Source organism: Bos mutus, chromosome 27, assembly GCF_027580195.1.
Source record: "Bos mutus isolate GX-2022 chromosome 27, NWIPB_WYAK_1.1, whole genome shotgun sequence".
NCBI classification, from domain to species: Eukaryota; Metazoa; Chordata; class Mammalia; order Artiodactyla; family Bovidae; genus Bos; species Bos mutus.
Window position 1 is genome coordinate 29062328 of NC_091643.1, and position 23395 is coordinate 29085722.

A 23395-nucleotide genomic window follows, 5' to 3' on the forward strand; every position below is an offset into this window, starting at 1 on the left:
AAGGCCAGTCCTTGTTTCATTAGTCAGATTTTGATTTTTATGATTCATTCTGTTGAACTTTATACGTAGTATATAAAAAAGATACTACAATTTAAAAAATACAGTTGCAGTATAGGCGAAAGTGTTGCTGATGGTCTTTAAATTCTGTTTGGCTTCGTGCTGTGTTCAGATACACATTTTAGTGCTACTTGCTTTGTTTTTTGGTTTTGTTGAGGCTTGGGGGAGCTTAGTAAACGGGAAAGCTAATAAAACACATATAAATGGAATTATTTTTTAAAAACTTTTAAGTTATATATCTTTTATACAATTTGTTTTTCCTACTACTTATTCCTTTTTTTTTTGAATTTCGACAAATTGGCTGTCATCTCCTTCCTTTGATTTCATAGGCGGGGATCCTTTGGGGCAGTTTGCTATTGAAAATATACAGAATGAATGGAAGGTCTATGTGAAGAAACCTCTAGATAGAGAGGAAAGGGACAGTTACCTTCTGACCATCACAGCAACCGACGGGACCTTCTCATCCAAAGCTATAGTTGAAGTCAAAGTCCTCGATGCAAACGACAACACTCCCGTTTGTGAAAAGGTAGGCTACTCCTGTCTGTAAGTTCATGTATTATGAATTCAGATTTCTTTCTTAAACCTTTCAGTCGGACAGTCACACGGTGCTACTGCACGTGGAGTAATTCAGATGTCTTCCACGTTGTAAGTTCTTAGTGTTTAAGTCGAGATGGGGTTGATGGAGCCAGAGTTGGAGTAGTTTCAGAAGTACTTTTGGGGTATGTTTAAAAAGCTTGAAAACATCATTCAAAAATACTGTGAATTATGGACAGGATTACAGTTGTGTGTTAACTTGAAACATGCTCTGTTAACATTTTCCTGAAGGGATTCCCTTCATCTGGGGGTGAGGTTATGGAGGGGGGGATATTAGGCCAGGAGTTCTTGATACACAGCTCTCTTCTGCTCCAGCAGACTGTATTTAGAGCCCTTGCTTTTGCACACACTGGAGGAACCCAGAGGTGCAGGGTGTGGCTTCTGCCCCCGCGGAGCCCATAGTTTTTAACAGAGGACAACATGGGTACCAAGGAAGAGCTGTAGTTCAGCATGTGGGGTTGTTAGCTGTGACTTGACTCCTCTTTTGTAAGAAAAATAGTTCTGCAGACCCCTTGGATTTTAGTTTTATTCATTTCCCATGTGTTCTGTGACCCCAGTTAAATGATTTCTGTTGCTCCCTTGGCAGTCATCTTAACTTTCAATGTTCTAAGTTAACGGTATTGTTTACAATCTTTGTAGACTTTATATTCTGACACGATTCCAGAAGATGCCTTTCCTGGGAAGCTGATCATGCAGGTCTCTGCGACGGATGCAGATATCCGTTCCAATGCTGAAATTACTTACACATTATTTGGTCCAGGTGCAGAAAAATTCAAACTAAATCCAGACACAGGTAAAGGTGGAATTTGGGCAAAACAGATTCTGTTTCAACAAAGTCACATATTCAGGTGGTTTTGGATCACACAGATAATTTGAAATTGTATTTTGTTCTTGTAAATTTTACTCTCCTACTATAAAAATGGCATCGTTTAGAAAGGTAAGGAATAATTAACTGTAAACTTTATGGTGAGATAAAAAGTTAACAGCAGCAATATCACCTACTTGAATCAAGGATTTAACATTTATAAGTTTTTTATATCACCTTCTTTAAAAAAGGAAAACAACTCAGAAGTTAAAGTATATCGAGCTTTCTGCTTTATCAACTTTCCATATAGTTTGTTTTATTGAACTTGTGACCATAAATTTATAATTCAGAATATTAATTAAAATGATTAATGATATTTTACCTATTTTTAAACCTCTAAGATTGTATTTCTCTTCGAATTTATATTTTGTTAAAATTGGGGATCAAGTAACAGTTTTCTATTAAGCTTGCCCCCAAATTAATTACAGACATTTGAATCTAATTTTTGAGTCAATTAAAAAATACCTTGAACTTGGTAAATTGGCAACTCTTCTGCTTTTTGACGCTGTATATAATACAAGAGACCCCAGCCTGGAGATCTTTATGGCTTAGAGCTCTTTATGGCTTAGAGCTGGCCCCTAGCAGGGTTTGACAACCTCCAACTCAGAGGGCTCCCCCAGCTGTTGACTCTGTCACCGACAAAATTATTCTCCAGAGAAAGGCCATTATTCGGATTTTATAAATGTAAGAGGAAGAAGCATGTCTGCTAGCAGTTACATCTTCACTTTCAAGTGAGCACCTGGGTATTTGTTTGTTTTTAGGGGAACTGAAAACATCAGCCCCCCTTGATCGCGAGGAGCAAGCAGCTTACCATCTTCTCGTCAAGGCCACCGATGGAGGGGGAAGGTTCTGCCAAGCTAGCGTTGTGCTTACATTAGAGGACGTGAATGATAACGCCCCCGAGTTCTCTGCTGATCCCTACACCATCACCGTGTTTGAAAACACAGAGCCGGGCACACTCCTGACCAGAGTGCAGGCCACGGACGCGGATGCAGGTATAGCCCGGAAGATGCTCTTGTCTTCAGACTGTGGCCTGAGGGGCTGTTTTAAAACACATTCATCCCCTTCCACGTACCTAACCTGATGCATGTTGAGTAACTCACTGTTGTTGTTGTGTTAGCATTGGGATTTCCTCCGTGGCCCAGTGGTTAAGACTTCCCTTGCCAATATAGGGGGTGTGGGTTAGATCCCTGTTTGGGAAGTTAAGATCCTGTACGCCTTGTGGCCAAAAAACCAAAACATAAACTATATTGTAGCAGATTCAGTAAAGACTTTAAAACTGGTGCATATCAAAAAAACAAAACTTAAAATGTGTTGGCATTAAAAATTGAATGAAATCTTCAGAATAAGGAACTCATTTTTCATGAATATTCAAAATCTCAAAATTGTTCACGGTGAACTTACTGTGATGCCTCTAAAATTCTAGCCTGTGATAACTGATTTTTATATCCCATTGAATTAATTAATAAAGGGTTATTTTTTGGTGAATAAAGCATTTGTGACAAAGAGATTTAGTATCATAGGAACATAACAGAAGCAAACAGTATATTGTTTTAGTTTTACAGATCTTTCAAGTTTTTTTTTGGAGAAAGTAAGACTCTAGGATATATATTCATAGCATTTTGATAGCAGAGAATAGAAATAACTTCTTTGGCCATTCCTATACTGAAGAGTTAGAATATCAAATATATTAATTTTCAAATAAATGTTTGTCACTGAAGCTAAGTAGTAAGTAGGCTTTATTTTTAAAGATCTGGGTTTTTAGAACATAAGTTCCTATATAATATGGTCTTAAAAAAAGTCAAATGAGGCCGCCGGGAGGACCAGGAGGATGAGCGCTGAGCACGGACAGCTGCAGTAGTCTGGGGGCCGGCGCGGCCGGAGTCCTGGGGACAAGAAGTCCAGAAGGCGCAGCCGGCGCAAAGAAACCTACTCCATGTACATCTATAAGGTGCTGAAGCAGGTGCACCCCGACATCAGCATCTCCTCCAAGGCCATGAGCATCATGAACTCGTTCGTGAACGATCTGTTTGAGCGGCTGGCCGGTGAGGCCGCCTGGCTGGCCCAGTACTCAGGCCGAACCACACTGACGTCCCGGGAGGTCCAGACGGCCGTGCGTCTGCTGCTGCCTGGGGAGCTGGCCAAGCATGCTGTGTCCGAGGGCACCAAGGCCGTGACCAAGTACACCAGCTCCAAGTGAGCCGGGGCCCGACCTTAATAAAGGCTGCACTGCTTAAAAAAAAAAAAGTCAAATGAGTATGAAATTATATTTGTTTTAACTCAGTGAATCTTTCATTTAAAAGTTACATTTTAAAGATCGTAGTCAACAAGAATTTTTAAATAATATATATTAGCATTTTCCCTTTTCATATGTATGCTACATGTATTTTTTAAATTTATTTTTTAATTGAAGGATAATTACTTTACAGATTTTGTTGTTCTCTGTCAAACATCAACATGAAACAGCCATAGGTATACATATTTTTAAGTAGCATGCTTACATTTCTTGAAATAAAGCATTCTGACATGATGTGGTGTCTTGACAGGACTGAATCGGAAAATCTCCTACTCACTGCTTAACTCCGCTGATGGGCAGTTCTCCATTAATGAATTATCTGGAATCATTCAGTTAGAAAAGCCTTTGGATAGAGAACTCCAGGCAGTATACACTCTGACTTTGAAAGCTGTGGATCACGGTTTGCCCAGAAGGTTGACAGCTACCGGCACCATTGTCATATCTGTTTTGGATATAAATGACAACCCGCCCGTGTTTGAATACCGTGAATATGGTGCCACGGTGTCTGAGGATATTCTCATTGGGACTGAAGTTCTCCAAGTGTACGCAGCGAGTCGGGACATTGAAGCAAATGCAGAAATCACCTACTCTATCATAAGTGGGAATGAACACGGAAAATTCAGCATCGACTCTAAAACAGGTAACCTACCACTACGAATGTGAGGAAGCCCTTATACTGCCAGAAAGTCTAGATTGCTCAGCAGTTTACTGGTACAAAGACAGGTCATATGTTGTCAGTAGATACCCTAAAAAAGAGAAGACTCAAGTTTCGTTTGTGTTGTTATCTGAAGTGGGATTCACAGTGGGATTCATTTAGAAAGCTTTAAAACTATAGATCTATACCGGAGAAGGCAATGGCACCCCACTCCAGTACTCTTGCCTGGAAAATCCCATGGATGGAGGAGCCTGGTAGGCTGCAGTCCATGGGGTCGCTAGGAGTCGGACATGACTGAGCGACTTCACTTTCACTTTTCCCTTTCATGCATTGGAGAAGGAAATGGCAGCCCACTCCAGTGTTCTTGCCTGGAGAATCCCAGGGATGGGGGAGCCTGGTGGCTGCCATCTATGGGGTCACACAGAGTCGGACACGACTGAAGTGACTTAGCATAGCATAGCATAGCATAGCATAGTTCTACACACTAAAATCATTTCTGGCTTGTCTGTTATAGATATGAGCAAATTTAAGGAGAAAATTAAAGCATCATACTCTAGTAATTTAGTAAAGATATAAGATGTAATAAATCAGTAAAGATAAAGAGTAGAAAATAGTAGAAAATTTTGCATAATGGCCCCTTGTGGATCTCATATGAAATAGCTTCCCAAGTGAAACAGGAGTTGTGACCTCTTTGATCTTAGATTCAGTAGGGGCACCTGATAATTCATTAAATTGACTTCTTCATTATGCTAGCTGTGTACAACTGACAAATACCTGGACTGAGTTCCTTAGTGAGGGACTGCCAGGGGGGTCACAAGTCAGTGGAGCTCTTAACTCTGGCTGCATAAATACTTTTGTAGTCTTGTTAACCTGTCGACTAAAATAGCTATAAGGAAGTTGCTCTCTCCATTCAAACTGTGTTTAATTGTATGTGACTATTTCAGATGAAGGGTAGGTGTGTGATGACGCGATCTTAAAATGTATTTTTAGCACATATAAAATTGTTATTTTTAGGACTCTTTAAGTAGGATAGACTGTAAGGAGGTTAAAAAGAAAGACCTTGAAAGACATTAAAGGAATTATTAAATCAAAAAGGGATTTAAAAAAATGATAGAATGTAAACAAAGAGTTATTCAAGAGATTTTTAAAAAGGATACGAATTTCTGTAGAAGTAGGAGAAGAAAAAGAAAATGAAAAGCCAAAGATAGTTTTTATGTTTTCTTTCTGTTCTATTAAAGTCTGTAGTAAACTGTCATTTAGAAGAGATAAGAAATGTAATCATTTTTATAACAGGGATATGGTGAGTACTGAGCAATTTAAGTTTAAAAGCAATTTAAATATTCCAAAGAATATCAGGAAAGTAAAAGCAATAAAGTTCCCAGGATGAGCCAATTCCTGTTTTAATTATTGAATTAAGAAATTAGAAAACATACGTAAGTGATAAGTAAACTCTTGAAGATTTCAGTCATAGGAGGAGAAAGTGGTGGCATTTTAAAGCACTGGAAGTAACTCTGATTTTCTACTCAGGAGCCATATTTATCATTGAGAACCTGGACTATGAAAGCTCTCATGAGTACTATCTGACTGTGGAGGCCACTGACGGAGGCAGCCCGTCACTGAGTGATGTTGCCACCGTGAGCATCAATGTGACAGACATCAACGACAATGCCCCAGTGTTCAGCCAAGACACCTACACGGCAGTCGTCAGCGAGGACGCTGTTCTCGAACAGTCTGTCATTATGGTGTGTATCTTTCCCTCTGCAGTTTTCTTCTGAGTCTTTGTAAGAATTTTTCTAGGGATTTATCCAGTTTTCTTATTGTTGCTGCTGTTGTTTTAATTCTGTTTGTCTGTTTATTTCTGGCTGTGCCGGGTCATTGTTGCTGTTTAGAGTTTCTCTTGTTGTGGAGAGTGGGGGTACTCTATCAGTTGCAGAGCACAGACTCTAGGGCTTCTGTAGTTGCAACACGTCAGCTCCGCAGTTGTGACTCCTGGGCTCTGGAGCACAGCTCAGTAGCTATGGCACACAGGCTTAGTTGCTCCGTGGCATGTGGGATCCTCCCAGACCAGGGATCAGACTTGTGTGTCCTGCACTGGCAGGCGTATTCTTTCCCGCTGAGCCACCAGGGATGCTCTCATCCAATTCTTAGAGTGGGCTTCCTTGAAAATAATTGGAAGATGAGGAAATGTCTCTTATTAACCCAGTTACTGGCTCTATTATAAGTAACTGCTGTTGATACCAGAAATTAGCTCAATAGACTTCTGTCACTTCCTCATCTGTCTCCTAAACAGGAGTGTGATGTTTTCTAGGTTATGGCAGATGATGCTGACGGACCTTCAAACAGCCACATCCACTATGCGATTATAGATGGCAACCAGGGAAGTCCGTTTACAATCGACCCTGCTAGAGGAGAAGTGAAGGTGACCAAACTTCTAGACCGGGAAACAGTAAGTGGAGAAATGAAATTGTTTACAGATTATCAAATAAATAGATGGAAGTGCCAACATTTTGGGAGATGTCGAAAGAACCAGCCTTGTTCTCAGGAAGTGACAAGCAGAATGTAAATACCTGAAAAGCAATTACAGTATGAAGATCTCTGGAATATGTGATTTGTTTCATACTTGTGGAGTTTAGAGAATAAAATTGTGTATTTAGGATGAAACTGCTGTTGGTACCAAGTGTCTTGAGACACTTCGCAGAGCTAGAATCTGGGTTTTACATAACAGCAGAGATTTGGGAGACGCTAGTGTTGAGAGGAGGAATTCCCCATGAGGAACTGGCAGAAGGAAGAATGGAGAAAGGCAGTCACAGGGTGTATTTAGGAGATTTTATTCAGTTGTGTTGGAGGAGAGCTTACAGACAAGTGAGGGAGAGGAGATACATCAGGTGTTTTAGGAACAGATTTCAGGCCACAGACAAAGCCAGGATGCTAGGTTCAGGCTTGCACTGTGGGCATTAGGTAGTCACCGATGTCTGTGTGCCCAAGTGTGGCAGCACAGGGGGATGGTCTCTGAGGACCAGGCCCGCGGGAGGTCTGAGTGTCGTGAGGGGGTAGGAGGACCAGTGACAGTCATTACAAGGCGACAGGAGCCCTACTGGGGACAGCAAGCAGTGACACGTGAGTGACGAGACAAATGCGGACGCTTGGCAGAGGAAGAGTGAGGACCACAGAGCTGAGCCGTGGCCCGCCACGGAGAGCGGAGGTGGCTGATGCCTTGGTGCTGTTCAGGCTTGCCGTGACTGAGGAGTGCCATTAAAGGAGCCCACAGGGAATAGACTTGGCACTGGGGAGAGGTGCTCGAATGTGGTTTTGGGTGTGCTGATCTGTCAAGGAAAGTGGCATACTCAGTCAGTAAAATTGTTCAGCCGGTTTGGGGCCACTTTAGTCCAACTTGAGACTTGAAAGCTGGAAATACAGAAAAGGCATGTGCTTCTGGAGATGATCATGGAAGTGATCTGAGGTTTGGAGGTAAATGTGAGCGAATGAGGAGAGAGGCAAGCCCTCCCTCCCTGTCTCCATCCCTCCACCGATCCACCCATCTACTTATTTACTCACCCTCTCTCACAGACAGGAGGGGAGCTGCCACAGAGGCGATGAAGGGAAGAAGTGAAAGAGCCTTCATTCAGGGAATTAGAAGGGCATCGGGGGTAAGGCAGACTGTGATTTCAGAAGAATAGTGGGCACATCCAAGTTGAAAGGCGTTTGGGGAGATAGTGCTGAGATACTTCATAAAATCTCCATTCTTTAATTCCTTTTCTGACCCGTTATTTTTGAGCAGGGACTTTGCAAGAGATTGGGAAGCATGACCATTAACGCTTAGGATTGCAGTGCTGCTGGGCAGAACAAAAGTTAGTGTTTTTGACTTGAAACCAACTTCTCAAAACCTTGAGTAAACTCATGTCCATTGTGAGGTGGCAGGTGAGTTCCCCAGGCAGAGTCGCCCTCTCCTGTGGGCATGTGGGCATGTCTCGCAGGACTGGTACTTCACAGCACGTCCTCCAGGGTGCAGCCAGCCTCCTGGCCTCTTCACTGCTTCCTCTGAAAGAGAGACCTTAAAAGGAGCTGTCCTAGAAAAGCAGCCACCCCACTTAAGTCACCTTTTCTAGTAGGAAGTCACAAAGAGAAGGGTCTTGGGCGATTCAGGCAGGTGACGGCAATCCAAGTGCAACGTTGATGGGGAAGATGAGCTGGAGAGTCCTGAGCATTGAGAATGAGTGAGCCCTCAAGGGCCGGAGACAGCTAGATGTGTGTCTGCTTCTAGCTGAGAGTCGCACTGGGGCAGAGGGAAGGTTGCACTCTTTGACACGTGTGCACGTTTTTTCTCATCATTTGTGTTCCTTTTCTGTCTTAATTTCTGTTAATAGATCGGCACGTTTTCAAAGTTAGAACACCTTAACAGAGCAAGTACGTTTTTGAGAGGCACCTGAGATCCTCCTCCGTGTTAGTAACTTTTTCTGTCGGGCAGACACATTCCCTTCTGCAGGTGGCTTGTGGCCATGCCCCTGTGTGAGATTAGGGAATCGCCCGCCTGCAGGGCTCAGGGGACGGAGACCCTCAGATCTGCCCCTCTGGGGGTGTCAGAAGCACGCTTGAGACTGAACCCTGTTCTTTGGTCTTGTGGAAACGGACACGCTTCTCTTTGTGTTTTCCCCAACAAGATTTCAGGCTACACGCTCACCGTGCAGGCCTCTGACAATGGCAGTCCCCCCAGAGTCACCACGACCACCGTGAACATCGACGTGTCTGATGTTAACGACAACGCCCCCGTCTTCTCCAGGGAGAACTACAGCCTGATCATCCAGGTGACTGTGGGTCCTGGGTTCCTGGAATACGTCCTGTTGAAATGTGTGCTCTCACGGGCTCGATTGTTCGTTCAAAATAGCTTTCCTTTTCCAAAGACGGCTTTTGAGAAAAATGGGAAGGGTGACATTACAGGGCTCTCGGTCAGTACTGAAAGATGAGCCATTTCCAAAATGCTTTCGTCTTTGTTTTTTTTGGCTTTGGTTTTTAAGTTAGGCTCAGTAGCTTGGTTCTTAACCTTACCTTCTGCCCTGCGTTTCCTCCTTGCCCCACTCAGACCCTCCCACTCCTCCGCCAAGCACCTCTCCCCTCCCCAGTCTCTCTACACACCCCCTCCCCTCCAGTCCCCCCTTCCCCGCCCATTCTCCCTACCCTTCTTGCCAGCACCACCAGCCCCTCTCCCCTCTCCTCCTTCCGAATGAAGCAGCGATGTCTGTCTGCTGTAAATGCCCTGTTGTAGAGAGCTTGCGCGGCGTCTTGTTGACAGCTGTGTGGTTCTCTTCCCTTCTGCAGGAGAACAAGCCCATGGGGTTCAGCGTGCTGCAGCTGGTGGTGACGGACAGGGACTCCTCCCACAACGGCCCCCCCTTCTTCTTCAGCATCGTGAGCGGGAACGAAGAGGGGGCGTTTGAAGTCAACCAGCAGGGAGCCCTCCTGACGGCGGCCACCATAAATAGGAAAGTGAAGGATCATTACTTACTGCATGTTAAGGTATTCACGCCTTTCTTCATGGTTTTTTTTTTTTTTCTTTTTTTGAGGACTCATAGAAAAGAGCCACTGCGGTGATCTATCTTCTCATGGGTAAACAGCTTATGCCTCTTGAGAAGACAAAACTGCAAAACTGAATTAGAATTACAGTCTGGTTTTCTTTTTTTTGGTCAGATCTTCATTTTTATCCCATAGCACTTGGCAAGGGCATATTTATTTATTTGGTTGCTTTATCATAGACCTTCCCAGCTGGCGCTAATGGTAAAGAACCCGCCTGCCAATCCAGGAAACATAAGAGATGCGGATTTGATCGCCTGGGTTGGGAAGATCCCCTGGAGGAGGGCATGGCAGCCCATTCCAGAATTCTTGCCTGGAGAATCCCCATGGACAGAGGAGCCTGGCAGGCTACAGTCTATGGGGTCACAAAGAGTCAGACACACCTCAAGTGACTTAGCACACACTTTAGCGTAGATGTTGCTGGAGCTAAGTTTCAGCATGAATCAGTGAAAGGGCCAGAAAGAAGTATTTATCTTGTGGTTTCTTTCAACAACCCGTACATGCCAGAACTGTACACGATTAATTTTACCACTTGGTCACTGCTATTAACAATCTCTTTCCTATGAATTCAAGCATCATACCCCCAATTCCACTGTGACCAATTAACATAGCTACTCTGAAAAAGCTTTCTACCCTGTCCCTTGATAATGCTTCTCACACAAAGAATTAAGTATCTATCAGTTGGTCACGTTTTAGAACTTGAGCAGTGTAAATATATTTGTATTAAGAAGTTGTGAACGATGACACAGACGAAGGTGATTTTTCCCCCCTTTCCCCGCAGGTGGCAGACAATGGAAAGCCTCAGCTGTCGTCTCTGACGTATATTGACATCAGGGTCATTGAAGAGAGTGTCTATCCTCCGGCGATCCTGCCGCTGGAGATTTTCATCACTGCTTTTGGAGAGGAGTACTCGGGCGGCGTCATCGGGAAGATCCACGCCACTGATCAAGACGTGTACGACACGTTAACCTACAGCCTCGACCCGCAGATGGACAGCCTCTTCTCTGTGTCCAGCACGGGGGGCAAGCTGATCGCGCACAAGAAGCTGGACATAGGGCAGTACCTCCTCAACGTGAGCGTGACGGACGGCAAGTTCACCACCGCGGCCGACATCACGGTGCAGGTCAGACAGGTGACGCAGGAGATGCTCAACCAGACGGTCGCCGTCCGCTTCGCCAACCTCACCCCGGAAGAGTTCGTCGGCGACTACTGGCGCAACTTCCAGCGAGCTCTGCGGAACATCCTGGGCGTGAGGAGGAACGACATTCAGATCGTCAGCTTGCAGCCCGCCGAGCCTCACCCGCACCTGGACGTCTTGCTGTTTGTAGAGAGGTCGGGTGTCGCCCACGTTTCCACCAGACAGCTCCTGCAGAAGATCAACTCTTCCGTGTCAGATGTCGAGGAGATCATCGGTGTGAGGATCCTGGAGGTGTTCCGGAAGCTGTGTGCGGGCCTCGACTGCCCCTGGAAGTTCTGTGACGAGAAGGTGTCCGTGGACGAGAGTGTGATGTCAACGCACAGCACGGCCAGGCTGAGCTTTGTGACCCCACGCCACCGGCGGACGGCCGTGTGCCTCTGCAGAGGTAACGCACGCGGGGGTGGACATGGGCGTGCGGGCCGCTTCATGTCACAGCCTTCGATGGTGACACAGTAAAGATCTGTTTTCTTGAAATTCCTGTTCATTAGCTCTCCCTCTCCCCTCTTTTTTTTTTAACAAAGAAGGAAAATGCCCACTTGTACATCATGGATGTGAAGACAATCCGTGCCCTGAAGGATCGGAATGTGTCACTGACCCCAGAGAGGAGACCTATACCTGCATCTGTCCAGGTGGCAAGTCTGGTCAGTGCCCAGGTGAGAGGTTCAATTAAGAATAAAAGAGGGAAAAATTGTAAAAGTGTTAGTCCCTCAGTCGTGTCTGACCCTTTGCGACCCCATGGACTGTAGCCCCCCAGGCTCCTCTGTCCATGGGATTCTCCAGGCAAGAATACTGAAGTGGGTTGCCATTTCTTTCTCCAGGCGATATTTCCTAATCAGGGATCGAATTCAGGTCTTCTGAACTGCAGGCAGATTCTTTCCCATCTGAGCCACCAGGGATGAAATGACATCTAACTATTTAAATTGCCGTTTTTATGGCTACTTGTGAAAGTTGTCTTTTCATTTGTTCATGGCCTGGTAGCACTTCCTCTTCAGGGATTGGCCAATTCATGCTGTCTGCTCGATTGTATGGATTATTTGTCTGTTTCTCATTTTTAATGGATGGAACTCTGTATAATTTTGAGCATTAACATTATTTACGTGTTAACAGACCCCACTGTCTGTCTGTCACTGGTCTTTTGTTTAATTTTTATTTTCTCATTTGTGATTAATTTTACAAAATAGTTTTCATCTCTGGATTGATTCTGGTTTCATCGTTTTTGTAAAATATGAATTGTTTTACGTCTTGCTTGAGAACATTTGGCAAACCACCTTGAGGCTACGTATTTTTCTAAATTGTTTTCTAATGATTTTTTAATGGATATTTCATATGTGGATCTCTTATTTATCTTAGAATTCATTTCTCTGTGTTTTACAGTAGTCTGACTTATTCGCTGCAAATGGAGATCCAGTTTTGCTGTTGCTGTTTTTGAAACAAATAGACATTTCCCATTGAGTTGAATTTTATACTGTAAAATCTTAGATCCAAAACTTGAATTGGGGCATGGTGGTGGTGGGATAACATATAAATATGCTTAAACTTGTTCTGATTTATTTCTTCTCTTTGTGATTCCCAGGGAGTGCATCCGTAACATTTACTGGAAACAGCTTTGTGAAATATCGTCTAATGGAGAATGAAAACAAGTTAGAGATGAAGCTGACCATGAGGCTTCGAACGTACTCTGCCCACGCGGTTGTCATGTATGCTCGAGGGACCGACTACAGCATCTTGGAGGTGAGTGTTTGTGCATATTTGTATCTGAGCTTGTGGGAGACTTTAAAAGTATAAATTCCATTGTATATTCAGATGGCCCATTTTTTAAAAGAATAAGATAAGCTACATGAAATGATTGAGTTCTTCCTTTAAATGATTCATTGATACCAACACATAAGTTCTGTGGGATGAAAGGCTCTTTTTGCTCTACAGTAACATAGACATTCGGAGAAGGCAATGGCAACCCACTCCAGTACTCTTGCCTGGAAAATGGTAGGCTGAAGTCCATGGGGTTGCTAAGAGTCAGACACGACTGAGCGACTTCACTTTCACTTTTCACTTTTATGCATTGGAGAAGGAAATGGCAACCCACTCCAGTATTCTTGCTTCGAGAATCCCAGGAACGGGGGAGCCTGGTGGGCTGCTGTCTATGGGGTCGCACAGAGTCAGTCGGACACGACTGAAACGACTTAGCAGCAGCAGCAGCAACATAGACATTTATTTCTGTTTTTTACAAACATTTTCAGGTTCTTATGACCATTACATTCAAACTCTGATATTAATCTTACTAATATGGAGAGTTTATGGAAAGGTCCTACATACACTTGAAGAGATGATCAGCTTACCTTCTCTCTTTTTTTTTTAATCAAGAGTGATTCGTTTTTGGCTTTAAACAAAATCTGATGCTCTTCTGTTGTTCGGTTAGCAGTTGTCAGTCACTTACACAATGCCTTTAGGTTACGTAGTTGGAACTTTGATATCCCTGAGAGGCCTGTTTTTATTATTTGTACAGTAAACCAAGAAGCACGTGTTCTATGGTACTTAAATGTGAGGCCTTGGGTTTCCCTGGTAGCTCAGCTGGTAAAGAATCTGCCTGCATTGCGGGAGACCTGGGTTCGATCCCCGAGTCAGGAAGATCCCCTGGAGAAGGGAAAAGCTACCTTCTCCAATATTTCTTGCCTGGAGAATTCCATGGACAGAGAAGCCTGGCAGGCTACTCTGCCAAAGAGTCGGACACAACTAAGCGACTTTCCCTTTCATCCCTACTTGCTGCCTTCAGGCGGCAGACCCAGCCCCTCCTTTAGACGCGTGATCCGAGGCTGGGCTCGACGATTCCGCGAGAATAACACGCACAGTGATTGTCTCTGTCGCAGATCCACAACGGGAGGCTGCAGTACAAGTTCGACTGTGGCAGCGGCCCCGGCATTGTCTCGGTGCAGAGCATCCAGGTCAACGACGGGCTGTGGCACGCCGTGTCCCTGGAGGTGAACGGGAACTACGCCAGGCTGGTTCTGGATCAGGTCCACACCGCCTCGGGCACAGCCCCGGGGACACTGAAAACCCTCAACCTCGACAGCCATGTGTATTTTGGGGGCCACGTCCGCCAGCAGGGCTCGCGGCACGGACGGAGCCCCCAGGTGGGCAATGGTTTCCGGGGCTGCATGGACTCCATTTACCTGAACGGGCAGGAGCTGCCCTTAAACAACAGGCCCAGGAGCTACGCACACATTGAGGAGTCGGTGGATGTGTCTCCCGGGTGCTTGCTGACGGCGACGGAGGACTGCTCGAGCAGCCCCTGCCAGAACGGGGGCGTCTGCCACCCCGCCCCGACAGGAGGTAAGCCTCACACCAGAGCCTCCCCTAAGTGATCCGTCCACGTGTGTGCACTGGGGCGAGGCCTCCCAGCGTTTCTGCTTTTCTTCTTCGTGTGCAGTTTGGTCACATACTGCAGCCGGTGTAAGAGAAGCTCGAGTGGAGCTGGGTTTAGGGTTCATCCTGGGAGTGGCTGGAGGGGTCAGTTTCTCTCCCACTGAGCAGTGGCCTCACTACATTGCGTTTCCAGACGTGTGTCATTCTGCACTCTAGCCTCAGGAAACCACGGCTGACCCTGAATGCCTTTCCAGCCATAAGGACTCCAACCAGGGGGTTGGAATTGGTTCCACATAGTTCTCCCTAAGCCTCCTTTTACCCGCCGGCCCAGTGAGGGGCCTGCCAGCCTTGCTCACTCGAGATGGGGGTGGGAGTGTGGTTTTCCAGAAGGCCTTGGGCCCCCTTGGGTAAGTTAGGATGACCTTGATCGAGTCACGAGTTCCCTCTTCAGTCCTTCGTATTTGTTGATACCAGCGGTGAAAGGTTTGGTAATGCAGACAGCTTTGTGCCCAGAGGGTATAGGGGATCGAATAGGATTTACAAGTCTTAGAGAGCCAAATTTTCACTTAAACGTAAAAACCAATACCCTGAGACTTCTCTTTCTGAGTTACTGAGTGATAGTACTTTGGGTTCCCGTTTGCCGGTTTAGGTTATTACTGCAAATGCAATACCTTGTACGTTGGGACCTACTGCGAGGTGAGCGTCAACCCGTGTTCCTCCAACCCCTGCCTGTACGGCGGCACCTGCATTGTGGACAACGGAGACTTCATCTGCCAGTGCAGAGGACTGTACTCTGGTCAGAGGTGCGTAGGTTTGCCCAGACTCCATCACTCACTGCAGCAGTCGCACTTCCGGTGTCATCGTGTGTGCGTGCAGTGTCCACATTCACTTGCTCCTGTAGGTACAGAAAAAACACTGGGTTTTTATGCTTACTTTTCCCTTGTCCTTCAGGTGCCAGCTCAGCCCCTACTGCAAAGATGAACCTTGTAAAAACGGCGGAACGTGTTTTGACAGTTTGGATGGTGCTGTCTGTCAGTGTGACTCAGGTTTTAGGGGAGAAAGGTAACTGACTTCTTTCAAGATCTGTGTTTGCAGCTCTCTGTAGGGTCACAGTGATTGGCAGATGCGACAAAACTTCAGTAATTTGGACTGTGTTGCTTTAGAATTTGAATTCAGAGCTCATGGTGACTCTTTGTATAATTTATCTTTTCATTCTTTAAAAAAAAATATTGAAAAAAAAATATTGAACAAGTGAACATGATATAATGCTTGGAGTACTATATGCTTTGAATATAAAATGCTTCTATATTTTAAAAATGTTATTTATAAACAAGGAACATATGGGTACTTGCAGGAAGTAACTGGAAACAGTAAGATTGTTTTTTTTAAAAACAGATGCTCATGGGGTTGTTACCTATCTATAAGATAGATGACTTTTTTTTCATTGTTTATGTAGCATCTAAAACATTTCTCAACTCTTTAGGTATCTTTTGTGAGCCTTGCATAGTCTGAGAGGTGATCATTATTTTTGATGAAGAATATGAGGCACTAAAGATGCCTCTTGTCGACTTTGAATGAAATGGTTTTCAGTTCCAGGGACCATTTCACCTTAGACTTTCCCCCAGGTTCAGTTTAAAAACTTGGTGCTTGTTACATACAAGTGCCTAGTGCTATACATCTAGAAAAGCCTTCACCTGCCCCTTTTGTTAGAAGGCTTGAAGTGTGACCTGCCTGCAGGGATTCACATAACGTTTTGTTCTCGTAGTAATTCTGAATTTCACCGTCAGTCACGTGGTTTTCATTCATTAATCTACTTGTATCTTAGTCAGTACTCAATATAGTTGACAAAAATGTCCCAGTAATCAAAATTGTAATGCCAGGTGAGTATAGGGGTGTTAGAGGAGGATGCATTTTGTTAGAGGAGGAAGGGTTTGAGCGGTGACGGGAGGACCCGCACAGGTGCCAGAGATGCCCACTGGGAAGGGGAGGGGAGGAGGGGGCTTGAGGGGACTTTCCTGTGGGCGATTCTGTAAGGGTGAGGAGCTAAGGAGGGTTTTCAACATGGAGAAACATCTAAAAATGAAAAACAGAGAGTTTTCTGGCCTTTCACATGCTGTATGGAGCAGTCATAGTCCCCTGTGGGAAAGTTATTGGAGAAATTTAATCCAGCCCTCTTGGAATACATTTATTAGCATGCACTTGTCTAAATCTCTGGATCAGAAATAGAGACAGACTGACGTTTAGCCAATGAGTTTGAGTCAGTCGTCTGTTGAATCCTTAGAAAAATGGCAGCTAAACATTGACGTGACATGTTTATCTCTCAGGTGTACAGGGTGTAAACTCAAACGAGTCATTCCTCCACGAAGGATTTTTGTGTAGTTATTGTTGATAGTGTGTTTTGGCTGTTCTACGTCTGGGTCAGTGTTGCTAAGTCACTTCAGTCGTGTCTGACTCTGCGACCCCATGGACTATAGCCCGCCAGGTTCCTCTGTCCATGGGATGCTCCAGGCAAGAATACTGGAGTGGGCTGCCATGCCCTCCTCCAGGGGATCTTCCCCAGCCAGGGATGGAACCCGTGTCTCCTGCGCTGGCAGGTGGGTTCTTTACCATTAGTGCCACCTGGGAAGCCCCGGTCAGTGTTGGCTGAGTCTTAACTAGGAAGGGATGAATAGCCTTTAGTCTCTATGATGCTGCCAAGGCCTCTCCTAACCCTGGGCTATCTCGGCAGGTGTCAGAGCGACGTGGACGAATGTGCTGGCAACCCCTGCCGGAACGGGGCCCTCTGTGAGAACACGCACGGCTCCTACCACTGCAACTGCAGCCACGAGTACAAGGGGAAACACTGCGAAGACGTGGCCCCCAACCAGTACGTGTCGACCCCCTGGAACATCGGCCTGGCCGAGGGGATCGGCATCGTCGTCTTCATCACAGGCATCTTTCTGCTGGTGCTGGTGTTCGTCTTCTGCCGCAAGATGATCAGTCGGAAGAAGAAACCCCAGCCCGAACCCGAGGACAAACACTTGGGACCCAGCGCGGCTTTCTTGCAAAGACCGTATTTCGATTCCAAGCTGAATAAGAACATTTACTCCGACATACCACCCCAGGTGCCTGTGCGGCCCATCTCCTACACCCCAAGCATTCCCAGTGACTCTCGAAACAACCTTGACCGCAACTCATTTGAAGGGTCAGCTATACCCGAGCACCCAGAGTTCAGCACCTTCAACCCCGAGTCCATGCATGGACACCGGAAAGCTGTGGCCGTCTGCAGCGTGGCCCCAAACCTGCCTCCCCCGCCGCCTTCAAACTCTCCTTCTGACAGCGATTCCATCCAGAAACCTAGCTGGGACTTCGACTATGATAGTAAGAATGGTTTTCTTCTTTTCGATAAAATGTCTCTGACCTCGCGGCAGTGTAGCATCTTTGTTAGTGATGAACGTGCCCAGACTCCACAGAGCTCTGGTACGACTGGGAACCTTTTCCTGGCTTCGCATCTCTGACCGAGCACTGTGGCCACGATGTTGCTTTAATTTAGGAATTGAATCTAGTTGTGTTCCATTCATCTGGAAAGATCATTTTGTTTTTGTAATTGATCTGGATTCTCAACTCTAATTGGTGGGGGGATTTTTATGACGAAAAATTGGGAGGGCATTTGCATGATAGGATTTTTTTTTTTTCTCAGATGTGGCTGGAAGAAGCGACAATATTTAAGTGGCCTGACGTCTATTGGATGCCTAGAAAAAGCTATATATTACCATTTTCAAATAAAATTTTAATTCCCCATGTTGTCTGATAGTCTCCCCCACAGGCCGGTTTATTGAGAATTTCTATTCTTATGAGTCTGCAAGCTGTATTTGTAGGTTTTGTATTTAGTATCTTGTTCTGTTTTGGAGATGTTTCTTTTCTTTTCTTTTTCTTTCAATGTTCTTTCATTGAATAAATCCCAGGCAGTCCACGGGTCAGGATACAGCAGGGAAGAAAAGAGAGTCTCCTGCCTTCATGGCATGTAACTCTTGTCTGTCATCTCCTTTTAGCTAAAGTAGTGGATCTTGATCCTTGTCTCTCCAAAAAGCCGTTGGAGGAGAAGCCATCTCAGCCGTACAGCGCCCGGGAAAGCCTGTCCGAAGTGCACTCCCTGAGCTCCTTCCAGTCGGAGTCTTGCGATGACAATGGTGAGTAAACACGCATCCGCAGTGCTCACCGTCCGCAGCCCCACTCATGTGACACAGGACAGGGACATAGTCGCTGATTCCATCTCAGACGGTCTTCACACTCACGTCAGACCACAGTTACACAGCCTTGCATGAACATCCGCCGGGGACAATGTTGCAAACATCCTTCATGCTTAGGAATTGGAACGGTAGTGACTGGTCATACTAAGAAAGAAAACGTAACTGATTGAAAGATAAGCTCTGTCTGATGGGTTAGTTCTGCAGCGACCTTTCTTCCGTGACAGTGAATGCTATAGAAGTTATGTGGATTTTTAAAAAAAAACACCTCGTACCAGCTTCCTTGAGCACACCTGCGTTGCACACACGCTCGCACCCCCACGGCCCTAAGAGGAGATGCGATAGTCTGACATGGGCAACTTGAGCAGCACCTGTGATTGTTACAAGGTTCTATTTGTCTCTCCCCACCGACTCCTTTGCGGCCTCAGCTCCCATTTGGATCAGAGCGTACTGACTGAGAGCGCAGTTTAAGAGATTGCTAGTAAGTTGGATTATATTTCTAATGAAGAAGGTTTGACAGTGGGATCTTTGCTGCCAGTTTTGTTTCTTTGAGGGTGAATGGCGTTGATAAGCAGCTTTACCATATTAGCACATACCAGTAGAGAAAACTGTCAGTATCCAGAAACCCAATAAAGTGAGTTTTTAGTGGAAATTTTTGAATGTCAGAATTAGTTTGATTGTAATTTTTTTGCATAAAAATGCCATGTGTAAACAGTTTATTGATAGAAGGAAATAACCCACTAATAATTATTTGATTGTTTGTAAACCCAGAGTAGGTAGTCCATAATACACTGCAGAGACCATTTCGAAACTAAGGATGGCCATATGTATGTTCTATTCATTCCTGAGTCATTTCAAGCATGTTATATATGATATGAAGGTGCAACAGTGTTTATTATTTAGCGATAAAGTATTTGGACAGAGCTCTGCTTATCAAACCAACAACAAAGTAGAATTCTTTCTTTCATTAGGTTTAATTCTAAAACATTATAGAGTTGCCAGTTTACATAATCATTTATATCTTTGTCCTTAAATGCTCTTCATAAATCTCAGAATTTTGCCAGTATTTTCTTTTTTTTCCTAGGTTTTTTTTTCTTTTAACTGAAACATCATTCTTCTTAATAGTCTTAGATACTTTTAGTAAGCTATGGTCAAACTAGTTATGAAAATTAATTGCCAGATAATACAAGGTGAGAAAAAATATATTATCCAGGAGTGTCTTTATTTTAATCTTTATCATAATTTTAATCATTATGAATCATAAATTTGAAGCCTGTATTAAGAGTATATTTAAGTCATATTTCTAGTTTTCTAAGGCTGTTGTAATAGATTACATAGTGGCTTAAGACAAGATAGATTTGTTATAGGTCTGCAGTTTAGAAGTGTGACGCTTGTCTCAGCAGGCTGAAATTAAGATATCAGCAGGACTGTCTCCTTTCTGGAGACGCCAGAGGAGAGACCCTGTCCTGTACCTTTTCCAGCTTCTAGAACCTCCCCACATTCCATGGCTCATGGACTCCCATCTGTCAAAGACAGCAGCACTGCGCCTCACCGGTCTGTCTGCTGCAGTCCTAGCTCTCCAACCACAGCTGGGAAAGTTTCTCCCCTTAAGAACTCTTGCCATTACATGGGGGCTGCACAGATCATGCAGGGGAGTCTCTTCATCTCAGGCTCTTTAACTTCATCACATTAGCAAAGTCCCTTTGGCCAAGGATGGTAACTTGTTCCCAGGGCGAGGATGTGGCCTTTTCAGAGGGCCATCCTTCTGCCTGTTACATGCACACTTATTTATCTTGGCATAAATACTTTGAAACTGTTTGATACAGGAATGAAAAGGGGATTTACACAGGAAACAGCCAGGCAGACAGTCTGCGTTTCTCTGCTGGTATGTTAGCTCACCAGCTGTTAACTCGTCTGCAGAGACAGGAAAATTGGGGTGGGAGTACAGAGAACAGATACAAAGCCATTTTTGTATTCATATTGCATATTTTACCTTATTATGCAGCTCTTAATTTTTTTCCTGCAAACAATGTATGAGTGTATTAAATGGACCTAGAAAATTGGCTTAGCCAAGTATTTGACTCTTTGAATGTGAAAGCTTTTGCCCATGGGATGTTAAAATCAGGGTTGTTGTGTCCTGACTTGATTCATAATTGTAATTGTAAAACAAATTTATGGCTGAAAGTTATTTTCCTAAATTACAGTATAATATGGTTACTCTTTATTCCTTTGATTAATGATAACAAATATATAACTTGATTGGAAAAACCTGAGACATATAAGGAACAAGTGCAAAGATCATACATAATTATATAGCTATGTTTCAAGTATTTACGTCATTAAACTATGAGGTAGAAACTGTATAGTATGCAGACATCATATTTAATGCAGGTTCCTGACTCACTGAAGGTCTTTCTAATTTACTGCTCTTGTGCCTTTTCACAAGCTTCCATAGTGACTGTAATACACCTTGTCAATGCTGTCGTTGACATGGTGACTGAAGAAGGTATAGTTGTGTGTGTGTTCTGTGTTCGTGTTCACAGTGACTGTCCCTGGAGTGGTGTGCTTTTGCTGTTGTAGTGTTGTACAAAGTCCTTATGTGATGGTTCTGAAGAGGTTGAATACTTTTATGCTATGCAGGTGTGTCCATTCATAATCCAGAGGTATTACAAAATATCATTATGTATGTATGTTACGTATGTTACCTATGTCTGTGGTCTTTGTTACTTTTTTGTGGTTCACAGTGAATTTACACAGTTGCCAGAAGTCACCCATAGGGTCTTGACAACTGCCTTTACATGGAACAGTATGAAGAAATTAAAAGTAATTCTATCTAAAAAAATGTTTTAATATAGAAAATTCTCTTCGTGTGAATAGGAGTAAAACTAAGTATAACACAGCTTTTATAATTGCCTATACCTGAGTCTTCCCTTTTGTATTTTCCCTGGTATGGTTGAGGAAAATTGTAGAACATGATAGAGGGCAATATTTTTATATTTGGTTGAGTAAAAATCATTTTCTAGGAAGCTTTATCTGTTCAAAATTTTAAGAAATTCCTGCCTTAAATTATTTCAAATTAGCCCTCCATCAGTGCACTGGAATTCGAGTTATCACATGCAAAGTGCACAGGTATTTTCAGACTAGAAATCAGATCACTGTAGGGCTTGTGAAAAGCTTAATCGTTAGGCCTTAACTCCAAGATTTCTGATTGAGCAAATCTGGTTGGGGCCCTGAGAATGCACATTTCTAACAAGCCAGCCCCCAGTTGATTCTGATGTTGCTGATTTAAGAACCACACTTGGAGAACCACTGGCCTAGACCACTGGGGCCCACGAAGCTTAGGGAATCCTTTCTGCTGGGACAACAAATAGGTTTGCTGAGACATGGGTAAGAGAAGGATGGTTTCAAGCCAAGTTTGATGGGTGCAGCTTACTCATTTCGGTTACTGGCGAGTCTTACACTTAGTTTCCAGGAAGTTACCTTGTCTTCACTTGGCGTATCAGAAGGGGATCTATATTTTGTCTACTGAACCTTAGTTCTCCCATGATGGAACCCTAATATTTATATAATATATTGACTGAGTTTAAAGAAACAGAATTCGAATAGTTCTTTCATGGTAATCTCTTTCATTGAAAAATGTCTTTGACATATTAAATATAAATTGAGTTTAAAATGGAAAACTAAGAATAATGGAATGGCTGTTTAGTAAACAGAAGTTGTCAATCCTCTTTTTGGAAAGAAACTACCACATTTTTAGCAGGCTTTTTAGAATAGTTCCAGAGGTAAATGTTAGCTAAATACTGGCTTACTCATGTTTTAGAAATCACAACAATTTTTTCAGTTTTTGATTTAAATTCCTAGAAGAGAACCGTCAACCAAATCTTATTTGTTCCAAGTTACTTTATCACTGGGTTTTCAAGAGCATCATTGAATGCACAGAAAGCATGGGTCTACTTTAGAAAATTACTTGTCATTTATTTCACAATAAGAATTACAATGATAGTCAATGGTTAGTGCTTGACCTACATTATGTGATTTAATCCTCATAATAACTAAGGGATTTCCACCTCCATTTCGAAGAGAAGAGCCTGAAGCTTAGCCAGGGTAAGCAGCCTGCCCTGCGGTCACGTGATTCACGTTGACTTTGCCCCATGCAGAGTTCTGTGTGCAAAACAAGGACTCCAGGAGAGGGAGAGGCCAGACAGATTTGGGTGGGCTCAGGGTTAAGGTCAGCTGATGGTGTCTCTAAGGAAAGGTGGACAATGTGAATATAAAATCATGTTCACCCAGGGCAAGGTCTGGTGAGGTTTTCTCTTAGCTGTTCATCAGTATCTAAGTGTGTTTGTGGTTTCTCTGAATTACGGACATGTGAAGGCTATATTGTGCCGTAAACTTTGTGTCTGTCATGTAGCTATAGCTTATGTATTTTGCATTATCACCTAAGCAACCTGATGTTACCCAGCGTTAGGAAAAAAAAATGATTTTATAATCTTTCTCAGTAACATGAGGGGGTTATTTAAATTCCTTATCAGTTTACATTTTATTAGAGCCTTATAGACTCCATTTCAATTACTCCTCA

At 43.9% G+C, this 23395-nt stretch overlaps 2 protein-coding genes across 9 annotated transcripts in view; both read left to right on the forward strand.

Annotated features, from left to right (window-relative positions):
- FAT1 (FAT atypical cadherin 1) overlaps positions 1 to 23395 on the forward strand; it is a 126161-nt gene that overhangs the window by 99933 nt on the left and 2833 nt on the right. For 5 of the 8 annotated variants that reach the window (XM_070364209.1, XM_005899008.2, XM_070364211.1 and 2 more), the window contains 16 exons: positions 387 to 583; positions 1291 to 1444; positions 2278 to 2511; positions 4063 to 4452; positions 5995 to 6209; positions 6776 to 6913; positions 9126 to 9269; positions 9781 to 9978; positions 10814 to 11615; positions 11752 to 11883; positions 12804 to 12961; positions 14095 to 14557; positions 15240 to 15393; positions 15542 to 15652; positions 17319 to 17950; positions 18622 to 18759. In XM_070364209.1, the coding sequence (XP_070220310.1) occupies positions 387 to 583; positions 1291 to 1444; positions 2278 to 2511; positions 4063 to 4452; positions 5995 to 6209; positions 6776 to 6913; positions 9126 to 9269; positions 9781 to 9978; positions 10814 to 11615; positions 11752 to 11883; positions 12804 to 12961; positions 14095 to 14557; positions 15240 to 15393; positions 15542 to 15652; positions 17319 to 17950; positions 18622 to 18759 (4260 nt within the window). Of the gene's footprint in view, positions 1 to 386; positions 584 to 1290; positions 1445 to 2277; positions 2512 to 4062; positions 4453 to 5994; positions 6210 to 6775; positions 6914 to 9125; positions 9270 to 9780; positions 9979 to 10813; positions 11616 to 11751; positions 11884 to 12803; positions 12962 to 14094; positions 14558 to 15239; positions 15394 to 15541; positions 15653 to 17318; positions 17951 to 18621; positions 18760 to 19244; positions 19298 to 21359; positions 21457 to 23395 lie in introns of all 8 variants that reach the window. The other 3 variants (XR_011462868.1, XM_070364214.1, XM_070364213.1) reach the window with 3 other exon arrangements.
- Positions 2521 to 3733, forward strand: LOC138985941 (histone H2B type 2-K1). Its single transcript, XM_070364215.1, has one exon. The coding sequence runs from the start codon at positions 3453 to 3455 to the stop codon at positions 3714 to 3716; it is 264 nt and encodes an 87-aa protein (XP_070220316.1). The 5' UTR covers positions 2521 to 3452; the 3' UTR covers positions 3717 to 3733.